At 43.4% G+C, this 21,201-nt stretch overlaps 1 protein-coding gene across 1 annotated transcript in view; it reads right to left on the reverse strand.

The window, feature by feature from the left end:
- Positions 1–2,324: 2,324 nt before the first annotated feature.
- LOC137425849 (baculoviral IAP repeat-containing protein 5) overlaps positions 2,325–21,201 on the reverse strand; it is a 29,682-nt gene continuing 10,805 nt past the window's right edge. The window contains exons 3-4 of the mRNA XM_068114583.2: positions 16,325–16,442; positions 2,325–2,864 (exon numbers count right to left, since the gene is read on the reverse strand). Coding sequence (XP_067970684.2) covers positions 2,781–2,864; positions 16,325–16,442 — 202 coding nt within the window. The 3' untranslated portion in view covers positions 2,325–2,780. The remainder of the gene's footprint in view (positions 2,865–16,324; positions 16,443–21,201) is intronic.

Below are 21,201 nucleotides of genomic sequence, written 5' to 3' on the forward strand. Positions count from 1 at the left end.
ATATAATTTCTTTCAAAATTTTGGGATTAGCAAACCTGTACATTTTTGGAATCTTCAGAGCATGGAGAATCTGAAAATCAATGTTGGCATTTGCACAGACACCTGCATGGCCGCCATTTTGTATTTTGAAAATGGCCGCCATAAAATACATATTTTGCGCGATCTCGGCTTCTAGTCAACCTAGAGACTAAATTAAATATGCTAATCCTATGTTTTCTGGGTCAAGGAATCCAATAAAGGCCTCAAAATAGTGCTCAGGATTATAGAAAAGCAACAAACAAAGGTAATTGAAAACCATTGTCTTTATATTTGTGATATAACTGTATTACATAATACAAGTCCATTGCAAGTCCTTTGAAGTTATAGGTTGTTATAGGTAGTATCAGATTGAACTATAAGTCCTATACACAGGATCTACGAGGTCTATACCGTTCAAGAATATGCTTTTACAGATCTTCATCACTGTCCTGAGTGTCATTTTCGCAAAGGTGTCTACGCAAATGTAAACATTAATTTTTGGATTCCTCATGCTCTGAATATTGCAAAAATGTATCGTTTTGCTAATCTACCAAAATTTTGAACGAAAAAACAGTGAACCTGACTAATAGGGTGGTGTAATAGACATTGCATCAACGGCAGTAAATTCTGGCATTTTTGTACACCGCTCCTTTCCTATTCCATGTCCAGGCACTGCATGATGTCATCGCCGGGCACCGAAAGGGAGTACTCAGTTTTCACTCCGTTTGTTTGTTTGTTGTACACCACTCCTTTCCTATTCGCCAGCAATGTCATGCGCTGGAGAATATGTTATTTATTTGTCATTAGGAGAGCTTACTTTGAATGTAGCTCTACTTGTTGTCCAACGCTTCTTTCCTATTCTATCTCCAGGCGCTGCAGGACGTAATCACCAGGCGCCTAAGGGGGCCTGGTGTTGACGGATGCCGAAAGGGAGTACCGTGGGACCCTGCATGGGGGATACGTTTTTGGAAAATCCGCAAATTGCGAAACCGCGAATAGCAGGGCATTGTTTCAATGTAAAAAGGGGGGATAGGTTCCCAAGTCGTGAAAATCTGCGAACAGAGGAACAAACCGCGAATGGCGAGGCAAAATCCACAAATGGTGAGGCAAATCCCGAGAATGTCTACGATAATCCGTGAAGGTCGATGAAAATCCCGGAAATGGCAAGGCAAATCGCGCGAATGTCGATGAAAATCTGTCAATTTCAATGGGGAAAAGGGAGACAGTTAATCACACTAATAGATACTGTGGAGCGTTTCCATTCTGTACAGTAACTTGCGGGGATGACGTGTTATGCAGCTGGTGGAACATCCCGCGAAGCTCTTGATTATAGTGCGGCTAAAATTCACGGCCGCGAAATCCATGAAAACGCAAAGCACACAGCAGTGAATGTAGAAGCAGGTCATGTTCGTGGGTCGTAGATGTTTTTTTTGTGTATGTCCAGCTGCTTCATGCATGGCTGGTGAAAGATCGGTTTTATAAATGTGTAAAGCTAGCGGCTCGTGAAATATTTTTTTTGCGTGCCTGAAAAACCGCAAATTCGTGGAACACGGCGGCGAGTAGGGGGAAAAAAAAAAACCCGCTATTTCACGGAACACAGCACCGAATAGAAAAGAAGCCCGGGAATTTGCGGGACACTTTCCCGAGAATTTGCGAGAAACGGGTCGCATTTTACCACCCGTGAATAGTGGGGTCCGACGTACTCAGTTTTCACTCAGTTTGTTTTCTTGTTTGTTTGTTTGTACGGGTGACATATCAGCCATACTTTAGGCTAGTTAGCTGAAATTTGGGCAAATTAGTGTGCACATGCTTTAGCAAAAACGGTATTTTTAATTTTTTTTGATTAATTACTGAATTAGTATCGATTTATTAAGTACTTATGAACCAACACCATGAACAAATTCAAAAATTCCTGCCCTAACTACTGCTAAGAAGGCAATAGCAAACCACCCAGTATAACCCTTGCTCAGGAAGCTGCTTCAAGCAGAACAACCAAGAGGCTACCTCAGTGGTCCAAACTGATGATACTTCCATTTTTTAATGGGAGAGATTTGATTGAGTATTGGATTTATAACCCATATGGTCATCAACTGCTGCAATGCAATTTGGGTATAAATAAATAGATAAACAAACTTTTAAAAATAAGATACGGGGGGTTGGTGGGTCGATAAGCATTCTTATGCAGAAACTTTGGTACAAGCTTGCAACACAATTTCTTGTTTACTTTGATCAGAAAGGATACATCAGGCCTTATCGGATAATCTGCTGTAATGGAGTAATAAATAAAAAACCACAATCTGACAAATTTGTATTTTAAAAATAAACTTTATTCATTGAATACACAGTATGAAACAAATTATTGTAAATACATTTTGAAGGGCAAGACTTGAACTTGCAGCTGATCAATACGTTCAAGTGAGTTCCGTTTGTGTCCAATAGTTTATCCTCAGTTTCATTTTGTAAAACACAGGATGGAGGGGAACATCATGAACACTAAATCATCATTATTGAACTGGCCAAAGGAAGGCTTGGGGCTAGGGGAAGTCTCTTCTACAAACATGCAAGTGAAAGTACCAGATCAAAAAAAACAAAACAAAAAAACAAAACACTTACAGGGTAAAGAGCGGCCAACCACAAATAATTCTAAAAAAAGCTTAACCTTAGCCTTAAAGTGCAGAGATGGTAGGCTATATAGTCCACACAGCAAACAATCTTCACAAACAGAATCCAGTACAAGTCGAGGCACATTCAGGGTGGATCAATCACCTAATAAACCTGGACATCTGCCGTCTCCCACTTTCAGCATCTTCATCAAACCTCTTCAAGAGCATTCTTTCAACTCTTTTCTGGAAGATAAAAGAAAGATAGAATAACGTTTCTTCAAATTAAATTCAAATGCCCAACCCTCCTTTCATTCCTCTCCCCAATTGTAATGTTCAATAAGTTGCACAACAACTGACCATACTAAAACTCTGAACTTTAAAACCCAATTTATCATGCATATTTAAACCAGGTTAACAAATAAAACAAGACCAATCACATTGTAGACCCTCGCCAGGCCAGGTTCATGTGGTTTTGTCCTTTGGGTCTCTTGCGTCATCAGGGGTCTTCAGGGGTCTTCAGGGCTGTAAAGGGTCTAAAGAGTTTTCAAAGTCTTAAAGGTCTTAGGGTTCTATAGGGTATTGAAGGGTTCAAAAGGGTCTAATGTAATTAATACACGTACTCACATTCTGTGCAGACAAACAAGCAAACCAACACAAATGCAATACCCTCCTCTGGCGAAGGTAACACGCTGAGCAAGAATCAATTGATATGGATAGAGGGCAGACTCAGACACAGTTGTTCAATTTTCCTGGTATTTTAGAGAATTAAAACCTGCCCGTTAGCATGTCCACCCAAGCAGAAGCAGATGGGGTTTTACAATTGAAGACCTGAAGAGATGAAGTACTGAAGTCACATTCTTGGGCAAAGAGAGTTAGAACCAGGAACTCCATGTACAGTATTGCAACAACCGATGTCTACTAATTTTGCATTTTAAGTTATTTTGTGACTCAAGTACTTCTTCCACTCATGTCTTCAATTGTGCATGTATGTATTTTGTGAATTTTTGTGTAATTTGTCATTTTGTGACCCAGGGCACAACTTTTTTTAACCATTTCACCTTTTGTCATCACATTTTCAATAACCCCTTATGAGAAAGAAGACTAATTGATAATTGGGTCAAACTGTCAAAGGACAAAGTCACAGTGAGTAGAAATTGGCCTTATATATATATATATATATATATATATATATATATATATATATATATATATATATATATATATATATATATACATATATACATATATATATATATATATACATATATATATATATATACATATATATATATATATATACATATATATATATATATATATATATATATATACACATATATATATATATATATATATATACATATATATATACATATATATATATATATATATATATATATATACATATATATATATATATATATATATATATATATATACATATACGTATACATATACGTATATATATATATATATATATATATATATATATATATATATATATATATATATATATATATATATATATATATATATATATATATATACATATATACAGTGAAACCTTGACTTACGAGTGCACCAACTTACGAGTTTTCCGAGATACGAGCAGTCGCTTGGGCGGTTTATTGCTTTGAGATGCGAGCCGAGATCTGAGTTACGAGCTTACGCCACCCGCCACCAGGTGGGTTCCGGTCACGTGGTTATCTTGCCGTGCAAGCATCTCTGCCGTATATAGCTGCTGCTTTGTTTTCGCATTTTGGTTATTTTGGAAAATTTCTTAGTTTTAACCATGGGTCCTAAGAAATTGAGTGCCAAGGGCAGTACTGAGAAGAAGAAGAGGATGATGTGCTTGGATATAAAACACGCAATCGTCGAAAAACATGAGCGAGGTGTGCGTGTTGTCGACTTGGCGAGGCAGTACGATCGTAGTACTTCTACGATATGTACGATTTTGAAGCAGAAGGAGTCGATAAAGGCTATAACGCCAGCCAAGGGCGTTACGATTATTTCAAAGCTCCGGACCTCTATCCATGAAGAGATGGAGAAGTTGTTGTTTGTGTGGTTGACGGAGAAGCAGCTCGCAGGATGCCGAGGAGGACGTATATAACGGCAGAGGAGAAGAGCATGCCAGGCCACAACTTGTTCAGAGTGCCGGCGATAGCTCGCCTTCTCTTTGTGGAAAACACGGTGAGATCCTTAACATCCAACAACTAATGGGACGCAAACGGGGCGCCCAGTTTAGCGGTACACACATTGATGAATCACCCTGCCTGTGAAACACCGACATGACAGGTTATAGCTGGGTCGGGATTCAAACCCAGGCTGGACAGTTTAGAGTCAAGTGTGCGTACCTCCAGTCCAGGCCATCCTGCCAACTTGTATGCTGCATACAGGTGAAATATAAAGCGCGAGATATTTTTATATATACTGTATATTTAAAAAAAAATTGGTGTGGTTTTTGGCGGGCTGGAACGGGTTAATAGCATTTCAATGCATTTTAATGGGGAAATTTAATTTGAGAAACGAGCAAATTGAGTTACGAGCTCGGTCACAGAACGAATTAAACTCGTAAGTCAAGGTTTCACTGTATATATATATATATATATATATATATATATATATATATATATATATATATATATATATATATATACATACATCTCTGCAGGTGATTCTGTTTGTCACCTATCCTGCCTGTCTGGTGGTGTGGCTACACCTGGTCTGGGAGGGGCTTCAAAAACAAATCACCACCATTTTGTATCTTCGCATAGCTTTGAGGCCTCTTTTGTTAGGCCCGCTGTGTCTTGCTCTCTCTCACAGCTTTATTTCAACTCTAATTCGATAACTCATTTAATTTTTCACAGTCGCTAATATGGTTTTAGACTCGGTTGCAAAGAAAGGGAAGGAAATTCAATAAAAGTTACCGTTTATAGAACAAAATGTATTTTAAATGAGAAGGCCTGTAACATAAAGTCCATTGAGACTCCCTCACGGCTTTATCTCGACTCAAATTCACCATCACAGTCGCTGTGATAGTTCAAGTCTCAGTCTCAGCTAAAGTTGAGGAAAAACGGCAAAATGTAATCCAAGAGCCGTTTTGAATGTGTCGACTGGTCGGACGAGATGTGGGCACAGGGAAGGAGAGAGGAGAATGAGAGAGGGGAATGAGAGAGGGGAATGAGAGAGGGGAATGAGAGAGGGGAATGAGAGAGGGGAATGAGAGGGGGGAATGAGAGAGGGGAATGAGAGAGGGGAATGAGAGGGGAATGAGAGAGGGGAATGAGAGAGGGGAATGAGAGAGGGGAATGAGAGAGGGGAATGAGAGAGGGGAATGAGAGAGGGGAAGGAGAGGAGAGAACGTTCCCAGGACTTCATTATTTATATTACTTAGTAAAAGTACAGCGACTGTCTACTGAAGTTCGGGATAAAACCGAAGTCCAATTATATTTTTACATATTCCTGGGGTGTATATATACAGAGTTTGTTTAAAGCGAGTCAACTCTTTTCCAACCATGGAATTAAACAATACAGTCCATCAAAAATGTACATAATAGTGTAAACTAACTATGGAATACAATATTTATTGATAATGTTTGGTTTTAATCTATTTTTACTTTGTAAAGTGAAAAGTTTGATACATTCAAGTTTTAAAATGAAGAAGTCATGGGCTCCATTGGCCTACGATCGGCCTCTGATGTGCATTTTAAGACTGAATCAACACGTCTTCAATCATAAGTTACTTTTTGAAGAAACAAAGGTACATTTTGATTACAACTCAAGCAAAGGAAACCAGGTAATGCCTGTTTCGTTCGGAGCGATTATACACCACCCAAAGAAGATGCGTTTCATAGCTATAGGAAGTAAAGTCGTGAAAACTCTAATAAAACTCTTTTTTTGTTTTCGCACGAGTTTTCAAGGTTGAATCGTATTCACATCCAGGATTAATAAAGAAACTCCATTTCACGTGTGTATGGACATGCAATTCACAGATGTGAAATAAATAAATAAACAGACGGGAAATAAGCTGATCCGGTAATTACAATTACAATCGCGGTGGAAGTGGCAACTGCCATTCGTCGTGATCCCATGCTGTCACATGTTGCGGACATTGTTTTGTCAGGTTCGTGGTGCGAGTTGCTCTCAACGTCAGAATATGCTCCATATGCGTTGTCGGTCGCGTGTATCCGAGCTGTATTTAGCTCAAGGTTACGTAATATGGGGCATGTGGGTGGTCATTCCTGCTTCTTTATGTCAGCACTGTCTCAATGAGTTGCATGAGGGTCATTTGTAACTGCCATTTTCAAAAATTAATAAAATAATGGGGGAACAGAACGAGACCACCAAAGAACGTCGTGATCCCACTCCCCCGCGTGCGCGTGTGTGACCCACTCCCCGGGGTGCGCGAGTGTGTGACCCACTCCCCGGGGTGCGCGAGTGTGTGACCCACTCCCCGTAGACGAGACGGATTTATGGAAAAGGCCATGTATAAGCTTTGAGGTGCATTTTTTGGTAAAACTTGGGAACCTCACTTTTTAACATAATTAGGGTATGCTGAATTTGATTAACCCGGTCCTCAAGCCGAATATTGAGGTTTTTTTTTTTTTGGAGTTTTGAATAAACTGCTGAAGAACTTGGGCATTCGTGAACTCACAGAGGAGACAATCAAATCTGCAGAAGCGTTCATCTGCAGAATATATAATGTGCACAGAACAACCTCTGTTGATTCAGCACAACATATTGTTGCGGATATGGGACTTGGCCTCAATATCCGCTTGTAAATACTCCCCTATTTCCCCAATACTCCCCAACTATCCCCAATCCCCCATTCCCTAGTCCCATTGCCTGTAAATAACACTCTGTAGAACCGACCTTCCCCTTTTTCCCCCATTAAATGTCGTGCCCAGGTCCACCGCATCTCACGTAGACAACTTTCGGACATCTTGCTAGTTATTCTTAGTCTATGTCAGTTAAGGACTCGTTTCCATTAATTCTGACTCTTCGTTGCACCAGAATGTGATTATATGGCACCAGTAGTGAGTTTAGGACCTTCCCATACCTCCTCCCATCTTCTTCCCCAAACAACAACTACAACAACAACTACAACAACTACAACAACGGCGCGCGCGGGGAGTGTGCGTCCTCACTCCGGCTCGGTTAGACGCCATTACCCATGCGCTCCACGGGGTTACCACGAAGGGGCTGGCTGTCAGCTCCTCGTCAAGGGCGGAGCCTGGTAACCCCCCCGCACCCAATAAGAAGGGCGGACCGATTCCATCTGGGGCGGAGCTAACGAGCCGAGGGCGTGTCACTCCCCGCCGGATATACGCAGCGACTTACCGGATGTGACGTCAGATGCGCCCCCAGCTTGAAGAAGAGCCAGTCACCACCTCCAAGCGCTGAGCGAGCTCCACGCATCGACCCGGTATTGCAGTACCTCCGAGAACGGTGCACCCCCTCCGAGAACGGTGCACCCTGAGCCATCGACTGCCCGCTTTCCTTGCCATCAATCCCCGTGTGAGTCAGTTTTTGTCCTGTTTATCTGTCGTCTGTCAGGGAATAAGATAAGTGTGTCTAAGTGCCTGTCTTTCTATGCTGTCCCTCTTGTAGTTGTAATCTGACCTTCCGCCATAATATAACCTCCTCCGGAGGTCTTGAGAACTGAACCCTTGGTGTCGTGTCATTTTAACCCAGCCGTTGTGTCCTTTTCCTTCATTGATTCAGCGTAGCGCGACTCGGCAACGTTCGAGTGGAATCGGGTAAACTGTGCAGACGTGGTCATACCAAACCGCTCGGTAAACCAACATCCACAACCGCGTCTGTAACATTTGGTGTCGAGGAGTGAGATTGGACCCGGAGCGCGTTTACGCGCTCGAAATTATAACAGCGAAATTTGAATTTGTTTTACGAAAATAAAAACCCGAATTTTGAAAGTCGCGCTATGGCGGATCAAGACAGCTGGGGTCCGGTAGAGGAGAGTGAGGCAGGGTCGGTCCAGGACCAAATTGAGGGACGCGAGGAGAGCGAAGCAGCGAGGGTAGCAGACGCACAAATTAGCGTCGTTGCGCCCGACATTGCGGGTGCGCAAAATGGCGCCTCGCTGGTCACCGCGCCCGCGACCGTGGCAGCGCCCCTGGTGGATTCGAACCTTTTCCTCCTGCAAATGAGGGCCCTTATGGAACAAATGGGTGAGCGATTGGAGGGCCAAATGGGGGTAATGAGGGACGAAGCGAGGGCTCAGAGTGAGCAATTGGGGGTAATGAGGGACGAAGCGAGGGGTACCAGTGAGGGGTTAGACAATAATTTTAAGGGATTAGACAAGAAATTTGGGAAGTTAGACAATAATTTTGAGGAATTAGACAAGAAATTTGGGAAGTTAGACAATAATTTTGAGGAGTTAGACAAGAAATTTGGGAAGTTAGACAATAATTTTGAGGGGTTAGACAGCGGGATAAAAGAGGTGAGAAATGGGTTAATAGGGTTAGAAAACAGTATGGAAGGCAAATTGAGGGACATGAGGGACCAAGCGGAAAGGGAAGTTAAACAAATGGGGCAGCAGATAGAGGGGGTCAGAATGGGGGTAGAAACCAAACTGGATGCTCACAGGGAGGAAATGGAGCAGATGAGGGTGGCATCTGGGCAGGAGATGCAAGTGATGGGAGAGGAGATCAGAAGAGGAGTGAGTGAGGAGGTCGGAGGAGTGCGCGAGGAGGTGAGGCACTGTAAGGAGCACATGGAGAAGGAGGTGAGAAAGGGGACTGTAAAGTTACAAGGGGGCATAGAGGACCTGACGCAGGAGGTGGAGCAGCTGACGGTGGGACAGACGGAGTTAGTGGAGCAGGTTCAAAGGAACACTGCGGTATTAGGAGGTTTAAAAGCGACACAGAAAGAACTAAAAGATGACTTGGTAGCGACGAAGAGGGAATGTCAGATGGTACGTGAGGGACTGACAACGAGGCTGGACGAGGTGATAGAGGTAATGGAGACGAAGGACCGGCAGGTGAGGACGCACATGGAAACGGTCAAGGTAGCCTTGGAGGACGAGCTTGAGGAGACGTACCGGGGGATAAAAGAGGTGAAGCAGAAATTAGAAGAAGTGGAAGAGGGGATGAGCGAAATTAAGAAGCGACGGAGAGGGGATAAGAAGGAGATAAAGGAGGAAGTAAAATAATTGGTCCAAAGTCTGTGTTTGGATCGTGATGATGTGCTCATTAACCGGATGAGGGATTCGCAGGTGATGGAGGAGAAGCGAAGAGGAAGAGGACCCGGTGTAAGTGGTGACCAATATGGTCGTGCGTATGATGCGCCAGGGGATTTAAGAAGCTTGGGGGTCGAGATGGACCCGGGTGTTCGTGAGAGGCCGTTGGTGAAGTGTGCGACAGGTCTGGTGTGCGAAAAAGGAGGTGTGCGAGAAAGTCCGACTCTGGGGTGTGTGAGGAAAAAGTGCGCGCCAAGGAGTGAGGGTGCTGGCGAGAGTGAGTCGGTCGTAGCGCGTGTGCGAGGGGGAACATGGAAGCGCGGTGTGGTAAGTGTTACAAAGGGTGTGACGGGAGAGTGTGCGCGAGAAAGGTGTGTGACGGACAGGTGCATGGGGAAAGAGTGCGCTGTCAAAGGCAAGGAAGAATGCACACCTGTGGTGAGTGTTACAGAGGGTGTAACGGGAGAGTGTGCGCGAGAAAGGTGTGTGACGGACAGGTGCATGGGGAAAGAGTGCGCTGTCGAGAGTAAGGGTGAGTGCGCTGTCAAGAGTGGAGGTGAGAGTAGTACGAGTGGCACGGAGCGTGAGTTGGTTGTGACAGGTGAGCGAGGATGTACACCTGGAATGGAAGGATGCACACCTGGAATGGTAGAGCGTGAGTGGGAATGCACGCTGGAGTTGGTGGTGAGGCACGTGGTTGGGTGTGCGAATGAGGGCACACCTGTGATTGTCACAGAGGAGGTGACCGAGGAGGGGGCGCGAAGAGGTGTGTTGGTGAGGTGTGCGACCAACGAATGTGTGCCAAAGTGTTCGGTGGTCAGGTGTGTGACCAAGTCTGTGAGTGGAATGAGAGTACCTGGGGGTGTAAGGAAAGGTACGAGGAGCATGGAAACGGCTGGAGGTGTGAGCAAGGAACGGGCTGCGGGGTGTAAGAATCCAGGTGAAGCATCGACGGTAACCAGGTTAGAGGTTAGGTCGACTTTTAGCCGAAGCGGGCCCTCGGTGCGTGCTGGGCCTCGCTTTGAACGGCCGCGTCTGTGCTCCACTAGGCGGAGCGGGCAGCCCGATAGAAAGGGTCGTCATGGCGCCCACTTTTTGTTGAGGCAGTCCGGCAGGTCGAGATCGGGACATTGGATGGCTCCGTGCCGAGATGGTGCGTGGGATCTCGGCACGGGTAAGCCCCCGTCCCTGCACCGAATGCCGGACGCATCCAGCTGCTGGCACCAAACAACCCGCATTCATTGTTCAGCTTTACGAAGCCGGGCTTTGGACAGGAATTGGCGCACCGAGAGGCATTAGTGAGTAGACTGGGTGATGAGGTTAGTGTTTTGGACCCAAAATTAGAGAAAAACAAAATTTGATGATTGGCAAGGGATTGGCAGTAGTGATTGGCAGATGATGGGTAGTGATTGGCAAATTTTTGATTTGTCGAAATTTGGACGAGCAAAATTGATAGAGAGACCCCCGATGTGGTGGGATGGCAAATCCACCATCCCTCACAGGTGGGGGCAAATGCGCAATAGTTTATGGGGTGGCTATGACAACCGAGCCAGGGAGGGCTTGGATAATGATAGGGATCTAGCGAAGATGACATTAGGTGACGGTAAGGTTAGATAGTGACTGATACCTGTAGTGGGGACGCAGGTAGTTTAGTGTGGATGATAATGACGAGGGAGCGCAATAGTTTAAAGGGACGACTGGGAAGCGCAAGTTTCAGAAGGGAGTAGTTAGCTGAGATGATGCTGTGTGTGTGAGAATTGAACAGGTGTGATTGCACAGGTGTGCAACTGGACAGGTGTGTGGAGTAGTGTGTGAGTAGTGAGTGTGTGGATCAGCGCGAATGCGCTTGGGGAGAGAAGGGTGCAGGTGGCACCAAGAATGAGAGCACAGGTGTGCAAGTACAGGTGTGTGGAGAGAGTTGGAGTAAGTGGTACGGGGTGGTGTGCATGGTGCGAAGGTGTGAATGGGGGAAGAGTGGACCCCCATCACGGATACCCGGGGCGGGTAGTGTAAGTGTTAGGTAGAGGGTACAGGTAAATTGTGGTTGGAAATTGGCATTTGTGGTGCGGTTGCAGAATGGTATTGTGGATGGGTGCATTAGTGTCGTGGAAATGGCTGGGCGTGTAGCCTGTTAGTGTGTGTAGTTGGTTGGGCACTCCACCACTGTGAGGATGTCGGCCAGGTGAGGCCGCAGGTGGGCTCTGGGAGCCGGTAGTTGTGAGTGGGTGCCTGAGGATCCCGGGTGTGGATCGGGTAGCCCAGTGCCAGAGAGGGCACCGAGTGGGGAGAGCGCCAGAGGGCCTTCCCCAGGTAGTTAGGTAGGGTAAGGAGCAGGTAAGCTCGGAGGCAACTGCAGTGGTGGAGGTGTGCAGGTGGGTAGACCCACTGGGAGAGGTACACGCCACAGCCCAGAAATTGTGCGAGGGCACCGGGAGATGAATCGGGGGAGTGAGACCCCAAATTGAAAAGCACCACAGTTTGGCCAATGGGAATTGGTTTTTAGAACCCATAGTGTAAGAGGGCCAATGGTTTGGCCGGAGAAAGACCCCGGGTAATGTAAAGTTGTTAAAGTCATTTAGGAAATAGTTAGGATTGATGAACCTGTCGCACCATACGCAGCCACTTACCTGTGGTGATGATGATGACTCCACACCTGTGTTTTCTTTGTTTTGTTGCAGGAAATGAGATTGCTGTGGATTTGTGAGACGCATCACGACGTGGATGAGACATTGGGGTGATTCCATCTCTCCCTCCCTAGGAGGGACTGATGATGAATTGGTGATAGCAAATTATGATGTTGAGTTGGAGATGGCAAATTTTGATGAGAGTTGGAAATAGCAAATTTGATTGATTAGGAGGGAGAGAAGACGAATTTGGTTTATGGGAGGAACGGGGAAGACAGTAGGGACGTTTGTTGATTTGTAAAGTAGATGTTTATGGGTAGTGTTGTGTTTTGTGGAGACAGTAAGGGGTAAGGGAGGGGCCATGTAGGTTACCTGGTGGGGGGGGGGGGCGTACGGTAGGAACGTACCTGTCTCACCTGGTTCCCATGTGCCCCCAGTGTGCATTACCTTATATTGCGTGCACTTTTGCGCCCTTACCACCTTACTCACTTGTCTGCTTCTTTTGTCTCCCACCTCCGAGGATCTGGCTTTGGGGCAGAGAGAGAGGAGAGAGAGAGGTGCTGGCTACGCAGTTGTGGGCCTGCACTTTCGCTGCTTGCTGCCTGGATCGATACACCATATGGACCGCAATGTTGGTGGCCACCCACAATGGACCGCAGTTTTTTGCGGCCAAGCACCACCCATTGATGGACCTCTGGGTCAACGTGGCACCTATGCCAAACAGGTGAACCACTAATAGTTGGCACCCTGACGGCCACAATAAGGAAATGGACGCGGTTGGCGCCTTTCTTTATTTTTTGAAAGAAGCCAGAAGGCCACGTGCACCACACGAAGAGCAAGAGACACCTGCAGGGTTAGGGGTTGTTGAATTTATTTTTATTCATTGAACAATGGTGACTGCACCGGATGGTGCTGACTGTACATGATGGGGTGGTGCTTTTGGTGCTTGGAAGGGGTGCTCTGCACATTATTAAAGGCCGTAAGGCCACAGAGCACTCGTGGGTTGGTGTATCGATGCTGGCATGCGTGCTCTCTCTATGCATAACATCTGCATGTGTTCCTCCAAAAACAGGTCCTGGATCGTAGTGTAAATATCAGCGTAGTCTTGTAAATAATGCTCCCTACCGGCTGTATGTTTAGTTTGCGAATTCTTTCCGCAATTCGGTTATCCTGTGGGTGTGTTTCTGTGAGGAGAAGGGTGCAACGTCGCAGGGGGACATATTTACTCATTTGTGAATATCTGTAAAACTGTCGCACTCAGGGTAGAGTTAATAGTAGAGGGAACTACATCTGAGTGCCACACTAAAATAGGTAAAAATTTATCGGGTCGGGACGCCCCGAGGGTAGAGAAGGGTGCAATGTTGCGGATATGGGACTTGGCCTCAATATCCGCTTGTAAATACTCCCCTATTTCCCCAATACTCCCCAACTATCCCCAATCCCCCATTCCCTAGTCCCATTGCCTGTAAATAACACTCTGTAGAACCGACCTTCCCCTTTTTCCCCCATTAAATGTCGTGCCCAGGTCCACCGCATCTCACGTAGACAACTTTCGGACATCTTGCTAGTTATTCTTAGTCTATGTCAGTTAAGGACTCGTTTCCATTAATTCTGACTCTTCGTTGCACCAGAATGTGATTATATGGCACCAGTAGTGAGTTTAGGACCTTCCCATACCTCCTCCCATCTTCTTCCCCAAACAACAACTACAACAACTACAACAACAACTACAACAACTACAACAACGGCGCGCGCGGGGAGTGTGCGTCCTCACTCCGGCTCGGTTAGCCGCCATTACCCATGCGCTCCACGGGGTTACCACGAAGGGGCTGGCTGTCAGCTCCTCGTCAAGGGCGGAGCCTGGTAACCCCCCCGCACCCAAGAAGAAGGGCGGACCGATTCCATCTGGGGCGGAGCTAACCAGCCGAGGGCGTGTCACTCCCCGCCGGATATACGCAGCGACTTACCGGATGTGACGTCAGATGCGCCCCCAGCTTGAAGAAGAGCCAGTCACCACCTCCAAGCGCTGAGCGAGCTCCACGCATCGACCCGGTATTGCAGTACCTCCGAGAACGGTGCACCCCCTCCGAGAACGGTGCACCTTGAGCCATCGACTGCCCGCTTTCCTTGCCATCAATCCCCGTGTGAGTCAGTTTTTGTTTTGTTTATCTGTCGTCTGTCAGGGAATAAGATAAGTGTGTCTAAGTGCCTGTCTTTCTATGCTGTCCCTCTTGTAGTTGTAATCTGACCTTCCGCCATAATATAACCTCCTCCGGAGGTCTTGAGAACTGAACCCTTGGTGTCGTGTCATTTTAACCCAGCCGTTGTGTCCTTTTCCTTCATTGATTCAGCGTAGCGCGACTCGGCAACGTTCGAGTGGAATCGGGTAAACTGTGCAGACGTGGTCATACCAAACCGCTCGGTAAACCAACATCCACAACCGCGTCTGTAACAATATGTTGTTCTCCAAGACTGGTAAACCAGAAGCAATGTCACCGACAAGTGATGCTCTTCATTTCCATTTGATGTGCACACTATCAGGCCATGGTATGGAGAAATGCTCATTGTGCCATACCTGACCTTCCTGCACCTGTGGAAATGGAATGGAAACGTGGTGATTCTTGACTAGAGCCTATTCTGACGTCACCGAGTCCAATCCCAGAAAGTTGCTTCGACATGATTTGTTGTGCATGCCAGAAGCAATGCAAGACTCAACGCTGAAAATGTCGCTATTCAGAGTTGAGGTGCACATCAATGTGTGCCTGTCAGCAACAGAGTGATGATCAGACCCCTTGAATGAAGTTGATGTAGTTTGGCAAAACAACATGTGAACTGAATGTTTGTGCTTCATAGCCATGTACATATACTTAATTTTAGAATAAATGGTTGTATGAAACATTGTCTTATTAAAACCATTTCCCATTTTATAATGTCCAATTTCAATATCAGTTTGACTGTCTTTCAATATGTCGCCAACCATAATATAGACTAGACGGATTTATGAAAAAAGGCCATGTATAAGCTTCTATGTGCATTTTGGGGTAAAAGTTGTAAAGTTCAAGTAAAAGAGCTGCATGTATTATACATGATATATAAATAAATGCTTGTTCAAAGAAATTGTTCAAAAATGGCAATTTGGTGGCCATTTTGTTTATGTTAATTAGGTCAAAAACTCAAAATTCGGCTTGGGAACCGGGTTAGTCAAATTCAGCATTCCCTAATTATGTTGAAAAGTGAGGTTCCCAACTTTTACCTAAAAATGCACCTAACAATCACATTTCTCAGAAATCCGTCTATTCTCCAAGAAAAAGCAAACAGAAATCAGACTAACCTATAATTTTTTTTTTTTTTTTAATACTGAATCGAGGTTCGTGAAAGAGCTGAAATTAATTAATAAGTTAAACCATGCATCAAACCCAAACACTTATGTATGCTCATTATTTGGACATCAACCCATTAATTAGCATTTTTCACATTAGTAATTGTACTGATAATAATAATTCATTTATTTTGTATAGCGCTTTTCCAGAAGCCCAAAGGCGCAAAGCCCAGAGGCACCAACTGATGTCACATTTACAACTGGAACGGCACTCGGTAGAGCGCATACCTCCACCACGCTGAACAGTTTATGCTTTGTATCCTACTGATAGGCCAGATCTGGATTCGGACCTGAACCAAAATCTAATTGGCTTGTTCTTGTCACCTAACCAACTCGTCCACAAAGTTTAGTCATAACTCGTCCACAACTTTTGGAGATATCTTTTTCACAGACAAACAGACAGGGGTGAAAACATGTCCTCCATCCACCTACGGTGGCAGAGGTAACAAATGTGTGACCACAGTTTGCTCCATTTTCCATTGAACATGAAACCAAAACTCACAATGTGAAACCTCGCTCTCTCGAGTTCAAGCAGCAGGAACTCTTGCACTTGTAGCTGTGAGAAATCCTTTGTCAAGTTATTGAATGCACACGACAATGAGTGACTTGTGTCTTCTTTCCTGTGGAAGGATGGAAAGCCACTAAATATGGAGAATACAGGCAGACTAGGTTTGTAAAGCAAAAGCCACGACCAATTCACTCTGAGGACAGTCAGAATGAGCATACTCACCTGGAAAATTGTGTATGCCAGTCACGTTAAAAAAAAAAAGTTGTGTATGCTCGTTTTATAAAAAAAAAAAAAAATGGAAACCTATATAAGGGACAACGATACATTCGCATAAGCGATCTATACAATCAGTTTCAAACTGCCGAGAACACTGGCTGGATCTCGCAGGATAAGTGTCAACATTATATTGAAGATCATTGCATATTCCTGATGCAAAGATCCATATTTGTCATCCTGTGCAGCATCCAATACTTGCACCATAACAACCAAGAACGCTTTCAGTGGTCAAATCAGAATGTCCGATGGATGTGGAAGCAATGGCCAAGTGTTATGTTCAGTGACTAATCCACGTACATATCTGGATGGCTGTGTGCAGATCTACAGAACATGCAATGAGTGATTTGCCCCAGTCTGTGTTGAGGAACAAACAAATTTTGGCCATAGAAGTGTCATGATGTTGGGTGGCATCCCTGAAACCTATTGCACCAACTTTATCTGTAGCCATGGCAATCTGACAGCAGATAAGAAACATCGAGATCTCACAGCCGTACGTTGCGTACCCTTCAACAACATGGTCCAGGAATCACCATTATGCATGATAATGATCCTGCTTACAGGGCCATTCTAATGGAGTGTTCTTGTCGTGCAATGCCAATGTTATTGTCACAACACCCTGGCCTGCAGTCTTGCCAGATTTGAATCCAATTGGAAAATCTGGGATATAATTATAATCATATTTGATCGTTTTGAAGACTGCCACACACCCTCGACGAGATGGAACAAAAGCCGATTCGGGCTTGGAATGCCACCGCCCTGCTCAGATTCAAGTGCTCATCCAGTCAATGTGATTGTTGCCGGAGGTGGACATATCCGGTGTTGAGGTTGTTACTTCCATGTTGAATCAATTTGTGAAAACATTTACTACAACACAGCATTACATGATTAGGTTAAAATGAAATGGATATTGTAACGATTCAGCATTTATCCGTCAGATGTTTGCACATCATCTGTGTCCCATGATGCCACAAATGAATCACATCAACTCAGGTGTTTGGGTTTTTATGGCAGAAAGCGAATTACTCCCATTATCCCTTCCGAACCCAACCTTCTTGCCAATTTCAATGTTTTGTCCATCTTCTCTCAAGTTCGTTCATTCTTTTGTTTGTTCGTTAGTTAATTCCCTTGCTGGTTGTGTCCAATTGTTGTCCTACTTGCTGGACATTGTCAAGTTAATTCTTTCTCTTCCATGTGCTTCGCTTTTGGAGGAGGAAAAAAAAAAAAAAAAAAAAAAACTTGCAATATAAAGCAACCCTACAAGTAGCACACTGTCTGCACATTCACTTTTACAGTTTAACCCAGTGCACATCGTTGACTAATCAAACCCCCTTTTCTTACAGTTATTGGCAATTCATATAGTTTAAGCCATCTCGGGGCAGACATCTGACAATAGTTCAATACTTGCATATGACACATAATACACAGGATAAAGGAGCTTGTACACAGCAATGATACAGGAGGACATATCGGGGGATTGGAGGTGGTGGACGTGGAAGGATGGAGGGGGCATAAACAATGGGATTATAACTGATGGAGTTAGTTAGCATCATTAAGCAAATGTGAGAATAGTAATCCAAACTTCCTACTTTTAAAAGTAAACTATTAATCAATTTAATTAAATTAATAATAATATTAAATTAATAATATTAAATATTTATTATTTTTTAATTGAACTAAAATAATTATTAATTAATTATCAATTTAACTAAATCATTAAATTATTAAAATGTAACAAAAATTAAAATTCCTCCCTCCTCCCCCAGATCTAATACTACCAGATCCCTACCCTGTTCTCTTCTCTTCTGTTGTTGTGCTTGTGTGCTTCCCTCTCTCCCCCTCTTGTCTCCCGCTCCCTTAATTGCATGTTTTGTGCGTCTGTGCTTGTTTTTCATGTTCAATGTGTTAGCTCTTACATGAGCCTCGATTCTGAATACAAAAAAAATAAAAAAAATCCATGTGTTATAAATGGAGTAAGTCACAGGTTTGTAGCCTGGAATTAAAAATAATCAAGTTGCTTTTCCAATTGTTTTCTTTCTAATAACTCATCCAATATTTCTCTATGCATGTGTTACAATTCGGCTAAAACCTTTACGCAATACATTTACATTAGGTCATGGACCGACTGATTAATATCCATTGTATTAAAGTTAAGGTTTAAGCTCGGTTCTATTTTGTGGATATGCACGAATGTAAATATACGTAGAACATTTTATAACAATCAATTTAGCCTTCCAATGATGCAATAGCCTCATTGTGCAAATCCCAACCCTGCTAAATTTTAAATGAACAAATTTCACAAGGTCATTACAGCACAGGGAAAGAAGATTTGGCCAATTTTGTGAGTGTGAAACCCACATCTGTATTTACACCTTTGGCAAGTAGTGCCAATTATGCAGCTGTAACCCCAAACAAGGAGAGCAATAAATCAATGCGTGTCCCTAGAAATCCCTAGGATGTAATTTATTGTAAATAAATCAATCCCAAGGATGGATGCTAAGCTGGGTATCCAGTCTGCTTGCATTAGTTGATGAACAAAGATCCCACAGTAACTTGCAAAAAGGAAGCAAGTTATCGCCAGCACACTTATTTTTCAGATACCTTGGGACAATCACAACCCAAATGGCTGACTCTTGCGAAAGACCAATTGGGAGGCATTATTGGCCATAATCAGCCCATTATATCTGAATGAGGATTGTATTTTCTTGTTAAGTGCAGCCAGATTTTTGTTCAAAACTTTACACCATACAAAAGGTGAATTTTGGAATAGAGTGCAAATTAAGAAAAATGTGTCGCCATTTAAAATAAATCCATTAAACATAATGTCATGAAAAAAAGAGGAAAATGATTGAAGTGAAAATATCAAAAAAATTGAAATGTTTGAAATATTTTTAAAAATGGAATTTTTTTTCTTTAAAAGTTATGAAATTTTTTAACGTTTTTTTATAAATTCAAAAAGCTTCATATTTTCAAAAAATGAAATGATCAAAATTTTTTGCTAACTAGGTCACAATCCAAAAAAGTAGGTCAAGAACACCAATCAAATATAAGGTGCAAAACTTCAATGCAGGTACTGGCAGTGGTTGGGTTACGTAAGCTTGACATTTGTAAACTCGACTTTTCGTAAGCCCCCATTTAAAATATAAATGTTAAATTTTTTTTTTGGGAGATTCGGCAATTAATATTTATGTTTTTACATTGCTTGATGTGTGTGGAAGGAACTCTGCCCACAATTTGTCCACAACTTCAAGGTTTTACAAAAACTGCAGACGATGAAGCCCAAAAAGTCGACTTGTCGCATCAACTCCAGCTGGAGGTGGAGGTCGACAATGTTGAGATGCAACTCGAGAGCCATGTGGAAGAGCTCTCGAATGACCTCATGGGGTTGGAGGCTAAAAGTCTATCGAGAAGGAGAGCTTGGATGAAGCAGCCATTGTGAAACCTCCAAAAAAAAGATTTACAATGAAAGACTTGGCAGGATGCAGGGAATTTTGATGCAGGAATGGTTGCTCTCAAGAGGATGAACCCGTACACTTAACGCTTTGCAAACGTCCATAGAATCACCCACGATTGAGCCTCTTGTGCTACAAAATCATTTATGATGAGAAAAAGCGGGCAGCCTTTCAATCCACCCTCGTCCTCCATGTTAAGATTTGTAAACCTTCCACAGAGTACCCAATTCCTAAGCCAACTGCCACTAATCCAACAACTCCAACGACTCCTACATCTTCAGCCTGCAAGTGCTCCTGGCATGAGCAAGTCAACACGAGGAATTAAGGTTAAGTAATGTAAATGTGAATGTACAATTAATTATCTAATCTTTTTTTCTTTTTTTTTTTTAAATTAAGATTTTACTCTTTGCAATTCGACTTGCAAAAGGGTCCCAGGAACCCTTACGCAAGTCAAGGAGTCTGTACACTATTATAATTCAAGAACATTTTGGAACGCCAAGCATCCTTTGAGATTCTGCATTGGTAAAATTGAGCGATAACAAAAAAAAACGTTTTATTTTTGAGACTGCCATTTGAACTTGATCTGAGAGGGGTCTCATGTAAATAGAGGTATATCGAAGGCAAATTCATTCTGATCGACCAAACCTTAGTGGTTATGGTGGAAAGTGTTGAAATGTCTAATTAGGTCATGACCTTAAAATTAGGTCAAGGTAATAAAAAACAGCATACTATTTATTCCCATTATTGATGCAAAATTTAATTCCCAAAAGTCACAGCCCACTCCAAGATACAGCTGGGAAATTTCAGAAATTAGGAGTAGAGGTAGAAAAATAAAATTAAATGGTGGTTTAGTAGAACTAGGGGTCTAAAACTGTGGTACCATTCAAAATTGGGGCCATTAATTAATTATAGATACAAACCCGACAACAGCTACAAGCCGTCCCCTACCCTATCGGAGTATAGGGGGAGGCTTAATTATATTTTCAGGACATATTTGCCATTTTCAATTGTAATCACTACATTCTACCCACAAAATAACTGAATTATTGTTCAATTAGGATGGTTTGAAAAAGCTTCAATGCAACAATACTGCCACCACATGACACATGAAACAAGTACAGATTTGCAAATGCACAATCATCATTT

Source organism: Myxine glutinosa, chromosome 1, assembly GCF_964187855.1.
Source record: "Myxine glutinosa chromosome 1, kmMyxGlut1.1, whole genome shotgun sequence".
Lineage (NCBI taxonomy): Eukaryota > Metazoa > Chordata > Myxini > Myxiniformes > Myxinidae > Myxine > Myxine glutinosa.